Source organism: Macadamia integrifolia, chromosome 9, assembly GCF_013358625.1.
Source record: "Macadamia integrifolia cultivar HAES 741 chromosome 9, SCU_Mint_v3, whole genome shotgun sequence".
In the NCBI taxonomy this organism is placed as follows: Eukaryota; Viridiplantae; Streptophyta; class Magnoliopsida; order Proteales; family Proteaceae; genus Macadamia; species Macadamia integrifolia.
The window spans coordinates 20,358,920-20,379,152 of record NC_056565.1 but is presented as its reverse complement, the minus strand read 5'-3'; the positions used below and the strand labels follow the sequence as shown (position 1 = coordinate 20,379,152).

At 38.8% G+C, this 20,233-nt stretch overlaps 1 protein-coding gene across 1 annotated transcript; it reads left to right on the top strand.

The window, feature by feature from the left end:
• Nucleotides 1–1,427: 1,427 nt before the first annotated feature.
• Nucleotides 1,428–12,137, top strand: LOC122089463 (E3 ubiquitin ligase PQT3-like). The gene is made up of 16 exons (XM_042659216.1): nt 1,428–2,502; nt 3,003–3,102; nt 3,338–3,422; nt 3,534–3,700; nt 3,803–3,869; nt 4,234–4,246; nt 4,353–4,418; nt 4,564–4,720; nt 4,811–4,959; nt 6,436–6,600; nt 6,691–6,984; nt 7,312–7,353; nt 7,674–7,929; nt 8,078–8,197; nt 8,493–8,571; nt 11,166–12,137. The coding sequence occupies exons 1-16, from the start codon at nt 2,337–2,339 to the stop codon at nt 11,886–11,888; spliced, it is 2,649 nt and encodes an 882-aa protein (XP_042515150.1). The 5' UTR covers nt 1,428–2,336; the 3' UTR covers nt 11,889–12,137.
• The last annotated feature ends 8,096 nt before the right edge of the window (nt 12,138–20,233 follow it).

The window sequence follows — 20,233 nt, the reverse complement described above, 5'->3', positions numbered from 1 at the left end:
TTCCTATCATCCTCCTCCCTCCCCTCTTGTGTGTGTGAGTAAAGTCCCCTTGAGAAGTTCTTTAGGATGTTAAAAAAAAAAATCTTAAACTAAGAAGAAAGTACAATTTTTTCTTTTCTTTCTCTTGGCTAACAAACACAGCCTTAGCGTCTACTTTCACCTTGCTTCGTGCTGCACCATACACTATAGTTCATTAGAAAAATGGTTCCAAACTTCACTAATAATGATTTTACTTATCCGAAGTGGGTAAGATATTGCAATGATCATAAACTCTTACCTTCTACATTGCATTTGTTATACATGATAGAAATAGCTTGTTTTTGAGAGATAGTAAAGATACGCATAAAATCGAGCAAATGCTATCGACTATACCCCAACAGTATTCGATTTTGTAACATAAGGAAAAAAACTAAGAATCGATTTTGTAACATAAAGAAAAAAACTAAGGATCTGGATTAGAGGACTTATTGTTTTTTCTTTTGAGGTAATTCGTTTTTTAAGGATTTCATGCTTATTTCCTTCTATAACCACATGTAAATTTTGACAACCTAACTATATGTTGAGTGTAAACTTGTTCTCAAAAGACACTACACAATATAGACATAGGTAAAAATTTAAATGTATTTCATTTTTTACAAGGTGAACATCATAGTTGGAAAATCAGGAATTTTTCATTCGATTCACCCTCCTCAAAACCGAGCTATTCGAACAAGTCAAACATGATCATTTTTTTTTTAATTTAATATAATATGGAAGAAAGAACTATTTGCTAGTGTGTCTAGACATAGACACAACAAGAGCGAGAAGATCGCGTTGCCCCCACGTTGAAGATGCTTTCACACATCCTTCCATAGGCCCACACACTAGCATGCAAATGTGCCAGTGAGGCAGTGTTCTATTGCCCGTATAATAAATACATATAATGTATGAAAGTATCAACACCTATAGCCCACCTACTAAAAACCATGGCCAGATCTATATTAGGGTAATTTATAACATCACCCCATAGAGAATGACAGTATTACAAGAATAATCCTTATTTAATATCAAATTGCATTCAAATCCCCTATCTAGGGGATCCTTACCAATGGAAAGATGCACGAAAGCATTTTCAATGATGGGAGTAATGTAGTGCGTGTGTTTGAGGGTTAGGAACGACAGACCGGTAGGTTTTTTTTTTCTCTTAAGAAAATTAATGTAGAACTTGATTCAATTATGACGTCACAATACAATAACATTAGCAGTTTTTAAATGATAATGAAAGATCAAGTTAAGCAGATTTGGGCCTATAGTTGGCCGGTATGCAGGGCCGTAGGCCCAGCTCCCCATGGCTCCTTACCCAACTTACGCATCATTCGATGACGTGGCACTGAGGCCCCCTATGACGTACGTAATTTAACCATGGTTACCTTTTGTGAACTACACTACAGATTTTCCAGCCTAGGACTTAAACCAGGGTTTCACTCATGGGAAACATAGGCCCCAATTTTCCCGGCGAAGATCGGAAAAACCGAAACTCTCGGTGCTCTGCGTCGCCTTTCCGTTGTGCCTTGTTGATCTCTCTGGAGCCCTGTTTCTCTTCATCTCATCCTCACTCGTTCAAAGGCTCCGTAGGTTCGATATCCATTGAGTTTTCATAATCAATTTATTCGTTCATGCTAGATTTTGGTTCTGGAATCTGGCTCCTCGAGGCACTGTTTTCTTTCGGGTGGAATTAGTCCGTGGCTTGTGTTGCAGATCTTTAATCTGGTGTTGAGGTGGCATTGCTAGGACAAGATCGGTTCGTGGAAGCGCGGTTGTGGTCATCTTTTGCGCTTCGATACTGTAATTATCAACTTTTTCTTCATCAGGCTTTTTTATCTGAAGAAGATCGATTTGTATCGGTTTTGTTGCAATCTCATCGGAAAGCGTCAAAATTTTCAACGCTCGGTGGAGTTCCTGTGTTGTAAAGCTACGAGTTTCTCGTCGGAGGCTTCGATTGGTATTCATCGTTTGGGGAATTCTCTTGTAGATCGGTACGAGGAGGATTTGCCGTTTTTGAAAGCATCATAAAATCAAATTTGAAGATTGGACCTCTTGGAGGTTGCTTCTGTTTCGAAGAGATCCCCGTCGGTTCATAGGGTCATTGTTGAATAACAGAAGTCGCTAAAGAGGGGGAAAAAGGAGATAATTACTTGTACTCATTATCATTTGATTTTTTTTAGTTTTTGAAGTTCAATATCAGGCCCTTTTTTGGGGGCTTTTTACGGCCTTTCAAATTTTTCTGCCTGCTTCGGCAATTGTTCTTTTCAATTTCTCTTAGTTTAGAGCAGAGAGGAGAAAAAAGAAAAGGAAAAATGGCTGTATACCATAAGTTTAAAAGTGCAAAAGATTTCGACTCTATTACCATTGACGGTCATTTCATATCAGTTGCGAATTTGAAAGAAAAAATATTTGAATCCAAGCACTTGGGCAAGTGTACGAACTTTGACCTCATGGTCGCCAACGCCCAGGCTAATGAAGGTTCGTCCTTTTTCCTAAGGTTTCATGGATTCATCTTAATATTCGCATAACTTTCATCCGTTCATGTGGGTTTCGTTACAATATGTCCTTTCCCCAGTTTCAGTAGTTGTAACATCTTAGATCTTGCTTGGACGGTGGTATTCTCATCTTGTGATAGGTGTATTGATAATTGTTGATCAATATACGACTGGAGAATACTCAAGAGCATCTGTTGGGCGCAAGAAGACTTGGGATTATGGTCTGAGAGAGATTATGCTTTCCTTACCAAAAAAAAGAAAAAAAAAAAAAGAGAGATTATGCTTTGAAGATTTAAGGCTAGTGGCTGTCGTCTTGAGGAGGGATTATGACTTGTGAGATCGTGCTTAGAGTTAGATTGCATAGTTAGGTTGATTTGGTCGGGTTTGGGACTATGTTTCAATCATTAATGTGTTTGGTTACATGGGTGGATTAATAACTTTGCATTATTTTATAGACGTCTGTTCTTTGATTTGCAATTTCAGAGTACCTTGATGAACCCATGCTGATACCAAAAAATACATCTGTTTTAATTCGTCGGGTTCCAGGACGGCCTTGCATGCCCATTGTTGCTGAACAAGACGAGTACTGTCTCAGATCCTTTAATCATGACCATATCTTGATTGCTCATATTGTTTAGGTAATATAATTCTAGTTTTTATTGTCTCTATTCCTCTGCTTACAATGGAACCTGTCTCATTGCTTCAGCTTTCTACCATTCTGTAGTTATTCTGGTACCTTTACCCCCCAAATATGTTCTTGCTTGCAAGGTAAGTTCTGAGGTTATGGTTGAGTTTTGCAACTTCTTGTTTGACTGCAGGTCTAGAGTATTAGAGAACAAAGTAGAGGTTGCTCAACCTGTGAAGAGCAGTTACCCTGTGTCAGATTCTCTTGTCACAAGATTTGTAAGCATTAGTTAGTTGTGTATCTCGTAGATATAATTCAGTCCTTGCATGGTTTGAATAGGCAAGCCTCTGATACAATTATGTGAATATTTGTTTCATTCGATTTTACAGCCCGAGGAGTCAGACTGGGATGAATTTGGTAGTGATTTGTATTCCATTCCAGAAGTGTTGCCAGTTCAGTCCAGAAATTCTGTCCAGGATGCTCCTCCCCAAGATAAAGCTGATGAGGATAGCAAGATTAAGGCTTTAATTGATACTCCTGCCTTGGACTGGCAGCAGTAAGATGTTATCCTTGTAATTTAGCCGATGCGAAACATTGATTGTTTTCTGCGGACAATATGGAAGTTTTTAATGTTTGAAATTTTAATTTGGATTTGTAGGCAAACTCAAAATGGCTTTGGCTCTGGTAGAGGTTTTGGAAGGGGTATGGGAGGAAGAATGATGGGTGGCCGGGGCATAGTTAGCAAATTCGGATTCGGGAATTATTCGGGCGGAGAATTATTCGGAATAATTCGGTTGATTAATTTAAGGATTCGGTCAAAAAAGCGGTCAAAAAAGCTTATTGGGTTTTTTTTTAATTTTTAATTTTTTTTGTTTTTTTTTTTTTAAATACTGTTTAAGCGGACCGAATAATTCGGTTTAATTCGGCTTCGGTCCGAATTATTCGTGTTTTATATTCACTTTTGAAAAAATTGTGAATTTTACCGAATTTTATTTTTAATTCAGATTCGGTCAGAATTTTTGATAAAATTCGGAAAAATTTGGTTCGGCCGAATAATACGCGAATTATTCGGCTGAATTGATAACACTGGGCCGGGGTTTTGGTAAGTTTTGTCTTCTACTTAGTTTTATGGAATTTTAATTTTAATTGGAACTGTATGACAAGTTATGCTTTTAGTAAGTCTATATTCTATGACTTTCTTACTGAAGGCTGTGGTGGATTGGAGCGAAAGACACCTCCAGTGGGTTATATCTGCCACAGATGCAAGGTGCCTGGTATGTTATAGTGTATTCTTCATAGTTCATGTTTTTCTTTTTCTACTTGTTTATTTCTTAGACTTTATTTTGTTTATTTATATTTTTGGGGTGGGGTGTTAGTATTCTAAATGTTAATGTGTGAGAGTGTGCATGTGCTGTATAGGGCATTTTATTCAGCATTGCCCTACGAACGGTGACCCTAATTATGACATCAAAAGAATGAAACCTCCAACTGGTATTCCAAAATCAATGTTGATGACAACCCCAGATGGCTCATATGCCTTACCAAGTGGTGCTGTTGCTGTTTTGAAACCAAATGAGTAAGTGAGATGTTTGTCACTTATCTTCTGTTGATAATCAGTTGTTTATGCGGATTATGAACTGATTGCAATCTTTTGAATTCAAATCAGAGCTGCTTTTGAGAAGGAAATTGAAGGTTTTCCTTCCACTCGATCACTGAGTGAACTCCCTCCAGAATTTTGTTGCCCATTGTGCATGGAAGTAATGAAAGATGCTGTTCTAACAAGCAAGTGCTGTTTTAAGAGTTTTTGCGACAAATGTAAGTGTTCCAGTTTTTACCTGCCTACTATATGCTTTAATTTTGTATTCCTAGCTACGTTGATCTCTCTTTCATGATGTTAAAACTCGGCAATTTTGTATATGTCTTTCTTTGCTACTAGCGGACTTGATGCAGAAAGGAATGGCTGTGAAAGGGGGAAGAAATCTGTTAAAAATCATGATAAATTACTAACATGATACTATTTTTAAGGAGAAATTTATTATAAATGTGTAATACTTTTTTCTTATTGGAAAATAATGGATTTTTAATGTGAGGCAAAACGTTGAAATATCCCAATATTTCTATGTAAAACTGACATGTGCTCATTCAGTATAGAGCTAGCACTTGTTCACACCCTGGAGTTACTCTTCTGTGTTGGGCCACTTATGCAGGAACACTTACCTGGACCAGGTTGAACCCATTTGAGAACCCAAGGCGAGACCCGGGTCCAATCTTGTGTTTAGTCTAGTAGGATATTTTGGGACTTTATTCATTTTATTTTATTTTTATTTGTTAGGAGATAGCTACATACGAAATTAGTAGTTTCCTTGGTTGAATAAAATTAGTTTTCTAATTGTGTTAATTTCTGTTTCTTGTTTGGAGTTTTATTTATATATTGGCCTGTAACTGATGATACAGATTATATTGAAATAATGAATAGTTGAGTTGTGTGGAAGCCTGTGTGGTTGTGAATGTGTTCAATTCTCCTCCCTCCACCTTTCTTACGCGATTACCTCTCTTCCCTGCAATTCTGAATTTCTTCCCAAACATCCCCCTCTCCTCTAACTGGCCCTCCACCAATTTAGTATCAGAGCCAAAGGATCACCCCCTCTTTCCCATCAATCTCTTTCTTTCCCTTGAGCTGATAGCAGCCCCTCCCAACCCCCACAAAAAAAAAAAAAAAAAAAAAAAAAGAAAGAAAGAAAGAAAGAAAGAAAGAAAAAGAGACAAGTTCCTTCAACCAAAACCCCAACCCCTTTCCTTCTGTTTTGTAGAAACTCTCTCTTATCTCCCATCTCCCACTGAAACCCTAATACCTCCTTTCAATTCCCAGGAACAACCCCTCCCCACCGCCCTCCTTTTTTCTTTTCCCACAACTTCAATGGGCCCACTGCTTTAGGGTTCCTCTAGTAGCAGAAATAAAAATAAAAAATAAAAAAATAAAAAAGAGGAAGAAGAGAGAGAATGAGACACAGAACCAACAAAAAAAAGAGTTGAGAGTTTGACTAACTTTTTCAGAGGTAGCCATTTAAATTAGATTTTGTTGTCCGTTTCTCCTTTTGGGGCTGGTGATACAACATCTGTGATTATACTTGTAAATAATGGGATATGGCTTGTTTTGAGTTTGTAACTGACGGACCTCATGGTTGATGATTCTGAATTTTGTTTTGTTCTATTCTTTGTTCTTCTAAGTCTGGCCATTACTTTCTGTTTGTAGAGTTCTGAGATGTGAATTTCTTGTGGAAATTTAATCAGGTATCAGGGATCACATTATCTCGAAGTCGATGTGTGTTTGTGGGGCAACAAATATACTTGCAGATGATCTTCTGCCTAATAAGACACTGAGGGATACCATCAATTGGATTTTGGAGTCTAATAACAGTAGTGTGGAAAATGCAGGGAGCATGTCACAGATACAAGGTTGTTGAATGTCTTTTAGTCATGTGACATTTTTCAGGTTGACTATTTTAAAAGATATATATTTTTAATATAAACTGCCTCTGTCTTTAGATATGGAATCTGCTCGACCTAAAGTACCATCACCTACTCTTTCTGCCACTTTAAAGGGTGACCATGTACCACTACCAGCTAAGAATGTTAATCCGGATTTGAATGACACCATGACGGAAAAGAAAGCCACTGTGAGTGCCCCACAGCCATCTGTGGAGAAAGGTGGGATCGCAAAAACCATGGATGTTTTTGAATCTGCACGGGTGCCTGTAAGCGTGAAGGAAGCAACATCACAAAGCGGTGCACCACTTCCTGAGGAAGAAGTGCAGCAGAAGTTGCAAGCTGGTGATCCAGGTGAATCACATAAGAACTATGGATGAGTTGGCTATCACTGTTTGTATGTCACCGTGGCCTGAGTTCCTTTTGCTCATTTCTTCTCTTTCCAAGGTTCTCTGAGATTTAGATGCTTTGGGCTGTGAATACCTTTTCTCCATTGACTTCCCTTCCTATTAACATCCAGTTGTCTCATGTCAACTATCTCGTAACTTGGGCCATACCATGGATAGATTAGACTAGAATCTACTTACAGATCTTTCAAAGGATTGTGATAGACTTCATAAGATTTTGTTTGTTGAAGCAAGGTTAATCAGTTTTATATATTGACACTTTCTTTGTTTACAGGGAAAAAGAAGAAGAAGAAGAAGGCTTATTTGCCGTTAAATGGTTTGTTCTTCGCACCGCAATGTTGTTCAGCTAAATTCTTCCAATGTAACAATTCTCAAGTCCCGTGATATATGGGATATTGATGAAGAACTGTGCATTGCAACAGAGAACTATAAAAACCTAATAGGGCTAGCAAGTGATATCATCTATAACAGATAGTAGGGAAGAAAATATGCCAATGATTAAGCCTTGAGGTCAAGGTTTCTTGGGTTTCCTTCCTTTGTGAATTTACAACTGAAGTAGGGGGTTTTTTCGCAATTTCCTTTATTCTCTTGTTTATGCCAGAAAAATTTAACAAATGAGTTTTTTGATGGTTGCAGCTGCAGATATGCAGTGGAGAACCTCTCAGGATTTTGCAGCTGAAAATTATATCATGCCTCTTGGTCCTTCGGCTTATAACCCATACTGGCCTGGCATGCAACTTGGGATGGATGGATATGCCACTCCTTACTCTGGTGCTGTGCCCTATATGGGTTATGCTGCCAGCCCCTTTGATGTACCCTTCGGTGGAATCGTACCTCAAGACCATTTTGGTGGAGGCCAAGGATTTATGTTACCTGTTGTACCACCTCAAAGGTTCGAACTATTGGGAGATACTGTATTTCCTGGCACTTGAACTTTAGCTTTTGTTTATCTGGTCAACCAAATTTCTATACATGCCATTGTGGTGCTTTATTTTGTCTAGCACTTTACAAGTCTGCATAGAAAACTTCAAAATTTTCAGGGATCTCTCGGAGTTGGCAATGGGCGCTAACCCTGTACCGCCAGTCATGGGTAGGGAGGAGTTTGAGGCTTGGCAGGCTGACCTGAGAAGAAAGCACGAAATTGAGCGACGTAGTGAAAGGTTTGATGCTTGAATATTTGCTTCTAATTAGTGGTGGGCTAGTCTTGAACATTACTTTAATGAAATAATGTGTGGTTGTTATTCCAAAGTGCTTTAAATGTAAGCTGTGTCTCCTGTCCTAATTATCAAGTACTGGTCATTTTGAAGCTTGTCTAGAAGTGGAGTTCTGCTACTTTTGAAATTCAAGTTAGTTTAGTTCTGTATTGCCTGTGACTGCCAATGAAAGCAGTCAGAATTTTCCTTTTCTGATACAAATTTGCATTTTGAATTTGAAGTGTTGTGTTTTCTTATGCAGCAGGGAATTTTCAAAGGTACGAGGTGGTGGTAGGGACTTTAGCGGCAGTGGTGATGTTCCTTCAATGAAATCTAAACCTGTATGTCTTTTTTATTTTTTGAACTTGCTTTGTTCCTCTCTATTCATGTGTACATCATTGTTGGTCTGTTTCATGCATTATGGAAATTTGGCAAGAATACGGTATTTTTCTTTATTTTCCCCTCTCTAATTTATTCTCCTTGGAGAAAAAAGAGAAAAAAAGAATGTGTTTTGTTGCTGGGATCAAGACATTCTGATTTTCTAGAAGAAAAAAAAATGTGAGGCTATTACTGATAAAGATCTCCGTTGAGACCACAGACACAATTGATTGAGAGTCGGGGACTAATTGGGTAGGTTGTACAGTCTAATAGCACGACTCCCGGCAGGTGTCAATTTCGTCTCCTTGGCTTGGAGATTTTCTTCAAAGTTCATTATTTTGGAGTCCTTTTCACTACGCTAGTCTTTGAGTCATCTTATTTCCCCACCTAATGGACCAATTGAAAGCACAAAGTTTGGTATAATTGAAGACTCTGAATTGCATGACCTGCCTGAGGCTGTTGACCTTTCTAGACAGTCGGGACATCTGCTGCCATTTGAGGTTTTAATTAGGTTTGTGGCATTAGTGATGATTTCGGAATGTTGAGTCTCCTGCAACATGAAATTATGGAGTGACTTGGTACACTGAATAATGTCATACAGTAGTTGAATAGTGCTGTAGAGGTCTGTGAGAAACACAGCCTGTATTAATATGTTATTTCATTAGAGGAGCAAAGAGCATACGTTCTTTTTGCTACTTTGTGGGGATTAGCTCCATAACAGCGGCAGAAACTCCTGCATTCTGAGAAGGCACTAGGATTTTGTTTAATACCTGTGGGAAGGCATATTGAATGGAGCAAGTCATTTCTGTTTGGTTTCTGTAGTAGCAAGGGGACACACAATGTCATGCACAAAATGGACTCTATCTCTGTTATCAGGGCTTTTTTTTCTTTTTTTTTTGAAATTTCTACTATCCTACTGAGCGTCGCTGGCCAATGGCCACCTACTCCTATACACACTCATAAGACACGGTTTGATACCACTACCTCCTCCCTGGGCGCTGGTTCTTCAAGCTGAAGCTGTCACCAATAGTCTAAGCTAGTGTTCTTATATCTGTCATCATGGTGATGCTCATGAAAGTAGCAAATGGTCTTGTCAGGGGTTTTCATTAATTGAGCTATTTTAATCACTTTCAAGTGATGACTTGGGATGAATCCTTATTTGGTAAAGTTCTCATGTACCGAACTTGCTGCAGAACCATAATGAAATGCTTTCATTCGATGTGTTTCTGTTCTCTGGAAGTCTTGATGCAGTTTACGGGAATGTTAATTGGAAATGGTTTGGATGTTAATGTGAATATTTTTCATGGAGCATCCTCTGCAACTCAGGTGGACTAGGCATCCGATTGGCTGTTGGATAAAAATCGTCTATTTTTCCCCATACCTGTTTTTCTTGTTTTGCTACCTGCAGAAGATGACGTGTGGCATTATTTTAAGCGAACGGTCAAGATTGAGTTAAAAACCAAACTCATTTGTAAACTGGATGTAATCTTGACCGTTGATGATAAATTAATGCCACATCTCGTCTTCTGCAGGTAGCAAAACAAGAAAAACAGGGATGAAGAAAAACAGACGGTTTTTTTCCCTATTTCTTTGGGGGTAAGTGGTTTGTAGTTAACCATTAGTTGACTTTTGGGGGCCAGAAATGACTTAAGATCCTCTGCACGAATGTTCATTTGCACCTCACTTTTTATGTGCCATTTAAAGGGTGAAGAGCGGTATTTATAGAAGCGAAAGAGAGGTGTTAGCACTTGTACATGCGGAGGATCTCAATTAACTTGATTAGTCGTGAAGTGAACTTTTGTTGTCTGAGTTAACGAGATATGCTTAAGCATTTATAAACTACAGTGGCGTGAATCTTCACCTCCCATACGTATTGGGGTTCTGTCCTTCGCTATGGAAGATACGTCACATATGACCACGAATGGGCGTGCAAGTGAAGGCCTTAGAATTCAGATGGGAACAAGGAACAGCTTGAGCGATTGCTTTTTCAAACGTTCATATATGATTAAAACAAACTCATAATCCTGAATCTGTATATGCTCTGCATTAACAAGAGGGTGGACTTCAGTGCAACAGTAAGGTTGTTCTATTGTAACCTAGTGGTCACAGGTTAAGTTGGGAAATAATTTCTCCATAAAGTGGGTTTAAGGCTGTGTACATTATGATCCTCCATAGACCTTGCAGTGGAGGGAGCTTCACCTATACCCATTGAATGATCCTACCGGTTTACCTCTTGCCAATGTTAATCGAAACGGGTCCTTATGGGGTGCAAATTTTGACGGTTATATTGATGAGTGAAAATAAATGATTATTCCCAATTAATGTAGCTAACCCTTAAAAGCCCTAATAATTGGTTAGAGCTTAAAAACAAAAATCAGCAACATTAGCAGCAGCATGGGACAGTACGCAGTGATTACTCGTTACATTTGACAAAGGGAAATCGTGGGACTAGATTAAAAAGTTTTTAGGTGAGCCCTGTTCCTTCTTCCTGATTATCCAAACGGTTCTTAATCAAAGGTATTAGTTGGCACTGACTGTTTTCAAATTCGTGGTGCAGATGTCTCTATCCCGTATGGTGGGCCCGGATCGGCCGCACCCCCGCTATCTTCACCAACAATCCGAAAGAGCGTTGAGCCCGTTACGGTTGGCACGCGATTCTGAATCAACCCAGTTCGGAAAGAAAAGACCGGAGCACCACCACCAGGACGACGATTATTACCACGAACACCGCCACCACCAACACCACCTCGATAAAGCTCCAACGGCATCAGCTGCGGAGGCACTCAAGGCTGCTGGCGTGGAGGACCGCAAGCAGAAGAAAAGCGTGTTCTGTCGTATTAGCTTTCCCGACGGAGGTAGTAAGAAGAGGAAGCTGTCATCTTCCACAGGAACCAGTAAGGAAGTCGTTGCCAACGGTGATAAGGACTACGAGCCCTCTGCATCTCTTCATATTAAGCCGTCTTCAAATGGGTACCGTGACGAGTGGAAGCCTCCCGTGAAGGGTGCAGCGGTGTCGTCATCGAGTGCTGGAGTAGTAGGACGGAAAAGTACAGTGGACCACGACTCTAGCGATGACGAACGGCATTTCAAGAGGAGGCCGTCCCGGTATGAGCCGGAGCCGCCACCGCCACCGCCACCGCCACTGCCACCGCCACCGCCCGTGGAATGGGAAGATGAAGCCCGGCCTTCGCGAAGCTCAGTGGAGCGAGAGCGAGATCGCGGGAGAATCCAGGACCGCGAGTATAAACGCGAACGGGGACGCAGCAGCAAGCACAGATAAGAATGGCGTCTACTGGTTGTCCACATCTCTCTCTCTCTCTCTCTTCCACGGATGCCCAGACGGTTGAAACTCTCGGGGAGGAGAGATCGAGTCCTGCAAGGAACCTAAATGAGAGAAGGAATCAGCTCTGTATATGCTCTGCGATCTGTTCTTGTAACATACGGGTTGATTTTGTTCAATAAATTCCCATAAATTAAAAGATTTTTTCTGCTACTTTAATTACTTGTTTTGTTTTAAGATTTGAAGCTAGCTCTCTCTCTCTCTCTCTCTCTCTCTCTCTGCTGCCTGCTACGATGTTAGAGAGGCTTGATTACATTTCTTCATGATCTTCGTTGCAATATTATTTCTGATCTACTACAAGAGAGTCACAGCTATAAGGTTCTCAGCTGTTTTCCTTTGTTCATCAACACGGGTATCCATGAAACTGAGGGAGAGAGAAGCTGTAGTGGGGAAATTGAAACGAAGGAAGCGAGAAAGACTAGTTGGGTAGAGAAGGCTAAGGGTAGATCGAGGAAGAGACTGACGGTAGAAAAGAATTACAGTGAGAGAGAGCTGAGAGAACGAGTTTAATTGGGAGAGAAAGGGGGTGTTGAGGTGGTTCAAACTCCAAATACATCAATCAAATTTCCTGGTCACACTAAACCATCCAACTAGCAAGGAAAAACCAGTCTAATGGGGGCAAGTCAATGATAAGAACAGATCTGCAGTCTAACTAACAAGAACACAGACTGCAGTGTTGTATGATTTTGAATAAAGCTGATTGGAGCGTAAGGATTAATCTAGTCTGAACCCATGTCATTGGGATAAGGCTATATTATCTTGAGGAAGATATCATACTTGCTTTCTTATGTATGAAACAGATGTACATCGAAGCAAAATATAGAACTACTAAAAAAGACTTCAGTTTCCTTGAAGAGGGAACAAGAGCAAGGCCTGATTTATGGAAAAGAAATATTTCTTTCCATCGCGCTGTGTTTAATGCTGATCATAAGCTCCACACAGTTTTTGGTGGAAGGTAAAAGACCTTAAAATGGCCATTTGCTCTCATATTTATTTAGAAGTTAGAACACTATTTGTCTAGATTTAGATCCTCTCTAATTCTTAATTGTGCAATTCTCTCTCGACATGCGGTACCTATACATTTTCAAAATAGAATGGTTGTAAATATTTTAGGTATTTGAATGGTTAAAATGAATTTGAATTACAAAAAATTTCTACAACCATTGGATTTTGAAAATATATAGGTATTGCCCGCACAGAGAGAATTGCACAATTATTGCACGATTAAGAATTGAAAAAGATCAGGATCCCTATTTGTCTACCTCGATCGATGGGTGACCTAGTTATTTTTCGTAACTTTGATCATAACTAGGCTTTGATGTAAAGCTTAGCATGGAGACCATCAGTGATGATGCATTATGGACAAAGGTATTGAAAAGCAAAATTCTTTCTGAATGGCAAACTACTTCACAAAGGTATGGAAAAAAGCAAAATTCTTTCTCAATGGCAATCTACTTCGTTGTATTTTGAAGGAATTAATGGGTCTATCTTCGAGTGAGTAATGGAGTTAGCATAGTGTTTGGTCAGATCCTTGGATTCCTGACATTGAGGGGTTACAAGGTATTGTCCACCGCAATCAAAAGGTCTCATATTAGCTAGGTATCTTGTGCCGCACCAAAAATAAAAATTGTTGGGAATATTCATCCAAAATATACATGTTAATATATGTAAAATGAGAAATAAAATACATAAGGAATCAGTGAGCACCACACACATATTCATAAACCTAAAAACACATGAGGATCAACCTTTAGAAAACGGTGAAGATGAGGCATGCTACTAGTCACTCTCCTTAAGATTGTTGATAGTCCATGTGATGCAAAGCTGGCGTCTTCCAAACCAACCTTCATGGTAAAACTACACCAACTATCCATCTAGTAGTTATTGCACTCTTTTACTTGGCTATGACAGGACACTTTTGAGTTGTGCTCAATCAATAAGAAAAGGGAACTTCTAGGAACTCATAAATCCACTTGAAAATAAGTAAACTCAATCAAAGAGTAATGAAGAGAGTAAGAGAGAATTTCTAGATTTATCTCAACAACCATTTTCAACCTCTATATATAGAGAGAGCGTCCCTTGGAAGATCATATGGAATTGCAACACATTACCGAAGTTCAAATCTATCCTTTGGCGTGCATGTTTGAATGGTTTGGCTTCAAGTGATCGGTTGTGAATTCGTCAAGTTCAAATTGAGCTGCTATGTTTGCGATGTGGAGCTGAAAATGAAACTATTGATCACCATATACTTCCTCATTGGCCACACGCAAGAGTTGTTTGGTTTGGTCTCTCTCTCTCTCTCTCACCGAGTTTCAATCTTTCTGTGGTTGTCCAGAAAATGAGTTCATTTTTAAGAGAAGCATTCACCCAGAAAAAAATGTAGTATTCATAAGGCAGAATCCTCTTACCAGGAGTTTAATCGAGCCCAAGCGTCTCCCCTATGTTGGTAATCACGTTTCAACAACTCCATTTGATCAGTGCATCTAGATCTCTTGGTATCCCCCAACCCATGAGATTTTCAAGATTAATGTTGATGCATCCATCAACAAAGTAGAGCTTTCTAATGAGCTAGGATTTATCCTTAGAGATCACTTAGGTTGTTCTCTTCTGGCAGTTTCTTGGCTTGCGAAAATTTCTTCTATTCTCATTGGTGAGGCAGAGGCTATCAGAGCTGCTATCTTAAGTGCGATCTTCGAGGGCTTCTCTCGCTTTATTGTTGAGTCGGATAACTTTGAAGTGATTCAAACAGTCATTAATCCTCACAGTTTAGCCCCTCTAGAAATCTATTAAATGAAGGAAATAAAGTGGGTTCCAAACCCATGGACCAGGGACATATGAGATTATTCTCATACATGAACATCATCGTTGAAACCTTTTTCAGCTACTCCCATATACTGTTCCATTACCCATATTCCTAGGGTAGCTAATAGCATTGTCGACCACCTTGACCGATCATTATTAGTTAATCACTCTAATTCATTCTCAAACTTGGATCCATTGAGAGAGGGAAAAAAAATTCCCTTAACCCCTTCACTCACAGTGAGAGGCCAAAGGATGAAGAAAATAGAGTGGAGTAGAAAGAAAAAAGAAATAGCTGGCTTAGAGAACCTTTTCCATATTCCTTGGGCTCCTTGTCGATTCTTACCCACACTCTTTTTCTTTTCTTGAAGCATCTCAATTTGAATGAAATGTATTCTTTTCAGTCCAGTAGAGTACACTGAACACCAACCCAATCTCGATGGGTAAAATATATTGCACCATCGCCTATACTATATGAGATCAAGGGCCCACGAAAGGTGACTTCTCAATGAGGCCCAGCCCCGTGAGTGCCCTAGCCAAGCGATATCATAATTGATTGAAATGAGTCCAACACATTCAATGATTACTTACGCAATACATTGCGCAATTAGTTGATCAAAATGTTTTCTTTTTCACAAAAGAATGTTCTTGAAATTTAAATGTAAACATTATATAGAGAGAAGAACAACATTGAAAACTTTAGAAGTCAGAAGAAACAACAATGGCCAAGTAGTTTTAAAAGTTACTCTATAAACAAAAGAGATTTATGGAATTAAAGACCTTGGACATGAGGAACATATGTTCTTCTTGGAATCATCACATCATCCTATCCACATCGTCCAAGTAATAGTGCACACCGAAAGTGAATATCTGATGTGGAGACTCATAGGTACTCAGGCACCCTCTTCTACTAATGGTATTGTCAAAGGTGGATGGTTGAAGCAACTTTGAGCTAGTTTTTAAGCCATCCGGGTATGCCAGGACTTTAATTAAGTAATTTTTCTTTATTTTTTAATTCCTTTTTTCTGACCCTATAGAAGAAAAAAAATGCCACCATGACATATTTTTATGCATGATAAACCACAATGACACTAGCAGGAAGCGATGATTAGCGCTAGCAGTATCTAATCAACCAAATAAGAAAATTATCAAACTGAAAAGAATCCCCATCAAACTAAGAAAGAAGAAGCAGAATTTATAAGAGTGAACCTCTTCCTGCTATCATTTCTTGTTGAAGTTAAGAACTAAACATTCCCACCTTCATTCATTTCTCAATCTCAAAAAAATCGTCTATCAAACCTAAATATAAAAGCCAGCAAGGACCCTCTTCCACTATCATGGATTAACTTATTATTATTATTATTATTTTGTTCCCTCCCTATTTTGTAAGTTCTTCCATTAGGATGTTTGCCAGCCAAACAATTTTTGGCTACTAGACTAGCGAAGCCCAGTTACTATGGATCATATAATAGAACAAAGTTAAATAGGTTTAGTCCCTTATTAATTTTGAGGGGAGAAGTAGCCTAAAAGGCAGCATGGCTCTTATGTCTAGACATAGAGATTGACGAAATGATCGTACCATCCCTAATGAAAGATGAAAATTTTCACACTTATTGATGCTCCTGTTAGTGCTCCCATTGACCACATTTCTACCTTTAAAAAACCCTCTCCCTAAATTTAAATAATTATCAAGGGAAAAAAAAAATACCTCATTAACAAAGGAGAAGGAAAGATGCAATTAGATTTGGGGAATCAACATAAATTTGTAATATGATTCAAACCCTAAAACAACAAATATTTTAAGGCCAGCACTTAAGCGTCATAACTAAAGGAAAGATCATTAAAATAAGAAATAATATAGGAAATAAGACCTAATTTATCTTCAATCCAAGATCATGTGCCACTTAATCTTAGTGATTCCCTTTCTATGTCTTTTACAAGAGGTAGAAGTGGGAAAAAAACCTAGCGCTCCTATCATTAGATTGATTAATCTGATTTTTTTTTTAGTATAATTTTTTTTGTAAGGTTGCAATTAGGGTAAAACAGGATCGGATTGGGCTGAGTTTCTTGAAACCCCAATCTAACTCTAGGTCCCCAAAACTCAACCCAAGCCCAACTCAATCCTGTCCGGTTTATGCTTAGGCCCAACTCTACCTAATTCTTCATATCAATACATGACAAGAGACACAAAAACAACTTACGTAAAGAAAAGAGGGGCAAATAGTTTGACGATTTGGTCGTCTTAGCTCAATAGATAAAAGTATGTGACTTGTGCAATGCATGACATGGGTTGAAGTTATATATACACATGATGTGGGCTGAAGTCATACAGATAGCTTATGTAACTATTGTGTAACATATGATGTGGGCTTAAGGAAGGAGAACACTAACTAAACACAATAATAGATCAATGTTAAAATCAGGTCGGAGTAGGCCTAGGTCTCAACCTAGGCTCAACCCAACCTTGATCAGGATTGACTCGGATTGACCCTCATAACCGAGTTAGACACGATTCAAGCTCAAGACGAGCTAAAATAGGTTTGGGCTGTCAGGACAAACTTATACTTTTAGTTGCAACGTATTCTAGACCTTTATATATATATATATATATATATATATGATCTCCTCCTTCCTTCTCTTGGGCAATGGGTATGACCTTTCTACCAAATTATAAAGAAAAAATAAATAAATATATCATATGAGTCATGATCATCATGGTTTTTGAAATCAGAATCAAGCAGGACCTTAAGACTTACATTATCTTTTACAAACCATCAACTGCTCTCGTGTTAGAAAGGGATTCTTCTCCTTTTGACTCGGACTTGTAGTTTCTTCTCTATTCACTAGCTTGGTTACCGTCCAACGGAGTTTAGCTGTCAACCTTTCCATAGTTACGACAAACCAAATTTTGAGAGATTTAGAAAGGGATTCTTCACTACTTGACTCGGACTTGTAGTTTCTACTAATGTTTGTTGTTTCTCTTATTTAGCAGTAGGAATCATGGTCTTAGGTATTTATATTGTATCATATCATATTGATATCAAGTGAGATCTATCCCAAAATTTGAATAATTTGAGCTTGAGTATCATATCAGTATCAAGGTAAAAATCATTAAAAACTCATTTTTTTTTATGAAAAAAGATAAGTAATATTAATCTATCCAAACAAATATAGTTCATCTCAAATTGATATTATATCGGTATCAATTGAGACCAATATTAATATATACGGATAACTAAATCCTTGGTAGAATCAAATTTAAGAGGGGGAGAGATAAATGGACGGCGCATCCACGAGTCCAGGGTCCACGAGCGGAAAAGAGGATGAGTTAATACTCAATAGCTGTAGCTAGCCGTTGACAAAGATACAATCATACACGTCATATAGCTGTCTTACTCAACATTCCATCACCAATTTTGTCATCACCACGCTTACTTTACCATATATCTGGAGACATTATAGGGTGATACTACGTATGAGAGAAGGAGAATTGAAGATGGGCGGCGTATCCTGAGTGTAGGGTCCGCGAGCGAAAAAAAAAAGATGATGTAATATTTGTAAGAAGTGTCGACATAGAAAAGAGAGAGATTACAGTATTACACACTCCACAATCCACATAGCTCTCTTACTCAATCATTCCATCATCCATTTTGTCATCACCGCGCTTACGTGTTCATATATATCCGGAGACATCAGCGAGAAAGCGATTATTCAGATTTTAGACTGTTTGCCTTTGCTTTGGGTTTCTTTGCGGTTGAGAGAATTCTCTCTCTCTCTCTCTCTCTCTCTCTCTCTCTCTCTCTCTCTACCCTGTGTTCTCTGCTCATTCGATTACTATGGATGATGACGAGTTTTTATAAGGAGGTGGGGCCCACTGTCAACCTCCTATTCACAATCATAGAATCCGTGGCCTTACAGATGGCGGTGACGCCGATTGGATATTTGAATATTCCTCAATTGTTATGTATTGACCAATTTAATTTGGAAACGGGTGATCCTGTAATACCGAGTTCACTTTTTTGGGTAATCTCAGGTATCGGTGTCAACCCGATATCGATCTAGATCGATCAGTTTTACCTTAATCCCAACATTGATTATTACGATATTCGTTCAAGATCGGTCAGATATTGAAATCGGTTTCAATCTGATCAAACTGATACCGATACTTAAAAGCCTAGTTTAAATCAAAGTAACAGACTTTTTCTTTTGGTAAATTTCAAAGCAACAGACACTTCAGATGTCCGATTTGGATTCCTTTTTTGACTGATTTATGTGGGTCCACACTGTTTGTGGGATCTAGATGACGTGTGATTGGTTTATCCTGCCGGTTTTGAGGGAGGGTGGCTTTGGTCGGTTACGTGGAACGTTCCCGAGGTGATGCGGTGACGGCAGCCGTGTTGAAACGGTATTGCGGTGATCGCAATACCGTGAATTTACAGTATTGCGACGAAACGGTATTGTGAGTAAATTGTTTTTGATTAAATTTGACGGGCGAGTGGTGGGAGCACGTACGTATTGCAATCTTATTTTCACTTTCTTTAAATATAAATCGTCCGTTTAATAAGAATTAATCTAAACCATCAAATAATTTTCTATGTTGTAACCGGTTCCAATTTTTAGGGTGGAAAGATCAGGTTATTCTTATATTTAACCTACTGTAATGGTCACAGAATGGGTGAGTGACAGCCTCACTTGGTACGTAACTGCCCCAACTTCTTCCCTTCCAAATAATCAGGAAGAGTAGAATAATGACAGTTGGTTTTTCTCTCTCTCTCGCTCTCTCTGCAACCTTTTTTTTTCTCTCTCCATCAATGGTTTCTCTCTAGAACTTGCCACTTTTATGTAGACGATCCGTCTCCATCCCGCTAATTTTTTAATTTCACAACACAATGTCAATTCACACAAATTGGGTGAAAGCAATCCATGGAAACAAAAGATAGAACATAGAAATCAGGTATTTACCTTCACTTGTTCTGAACTTACTTCTGCAAAGTCTGAATTTCAATTTTTTTATTTTTTTATGGTGTACGCAAGTAAAGAAGGAATCAAACCTCCCGGCCTGCTCCTTATTCCCGTCTTTCTCGTCTCCAATCTTTTTCTAAACACTACAGGAAACACCTTGGTATCAATAATAATAGAAAATCAGAACAGAAAAAGTTCAGAGACTTTGTAATGGCACCAACCGTGCGTGCTGCTACCACTCGCCCTTTGGGCTAGCGAGATATAGATATAACTGGTGAGTTACAACTCTCATTGGTGAGATTTTTATCTCACTGGCGAGATACAGATATCATCGGTGAGACTCTGTGATGCAATCCTAGACCATAACTGTCTGCCCTCTTGGAAGGATTGTGGAGTCCCTTCAAGCAAGGCCTTGCGAGGTGATATTATTGGCCGGTAATGAGATTCTCCAGTTTCCTTCAGGAAGTTGTTTGCTATGGCATTGCTTATCTTTATCTGTTCAGAGAATAGGCCTGTACCACTAC

What these genes read in the sequence shown, in the direction of transcription:
- LOC122089463 (XM_042659216.1), top strand. Translation starts at nt 2,337, where the DNA reads ATGGCTGTATACCATAAGTTTAAAAGTGCAAAAGATTTCGACTCTATT. An exon ending in ATTGTTGCTGAACAAGACGA is followed by an intron (nt 3,103 to 3,337) that starts GTACTGTCTCAG and finishes GTTTGACTGCAG; the next exon opens with GTCTAGAGTATTAGAGAACA. An exon ending in CTTCAATGAAATCTAAACCT is followed by an intron (nt 8,572 to 11,165) that starts GTATGTCTTTTT and finishes TTCGTGGTGCAG; the next exon opens with ATGTCTCTATCCCGTATGGT.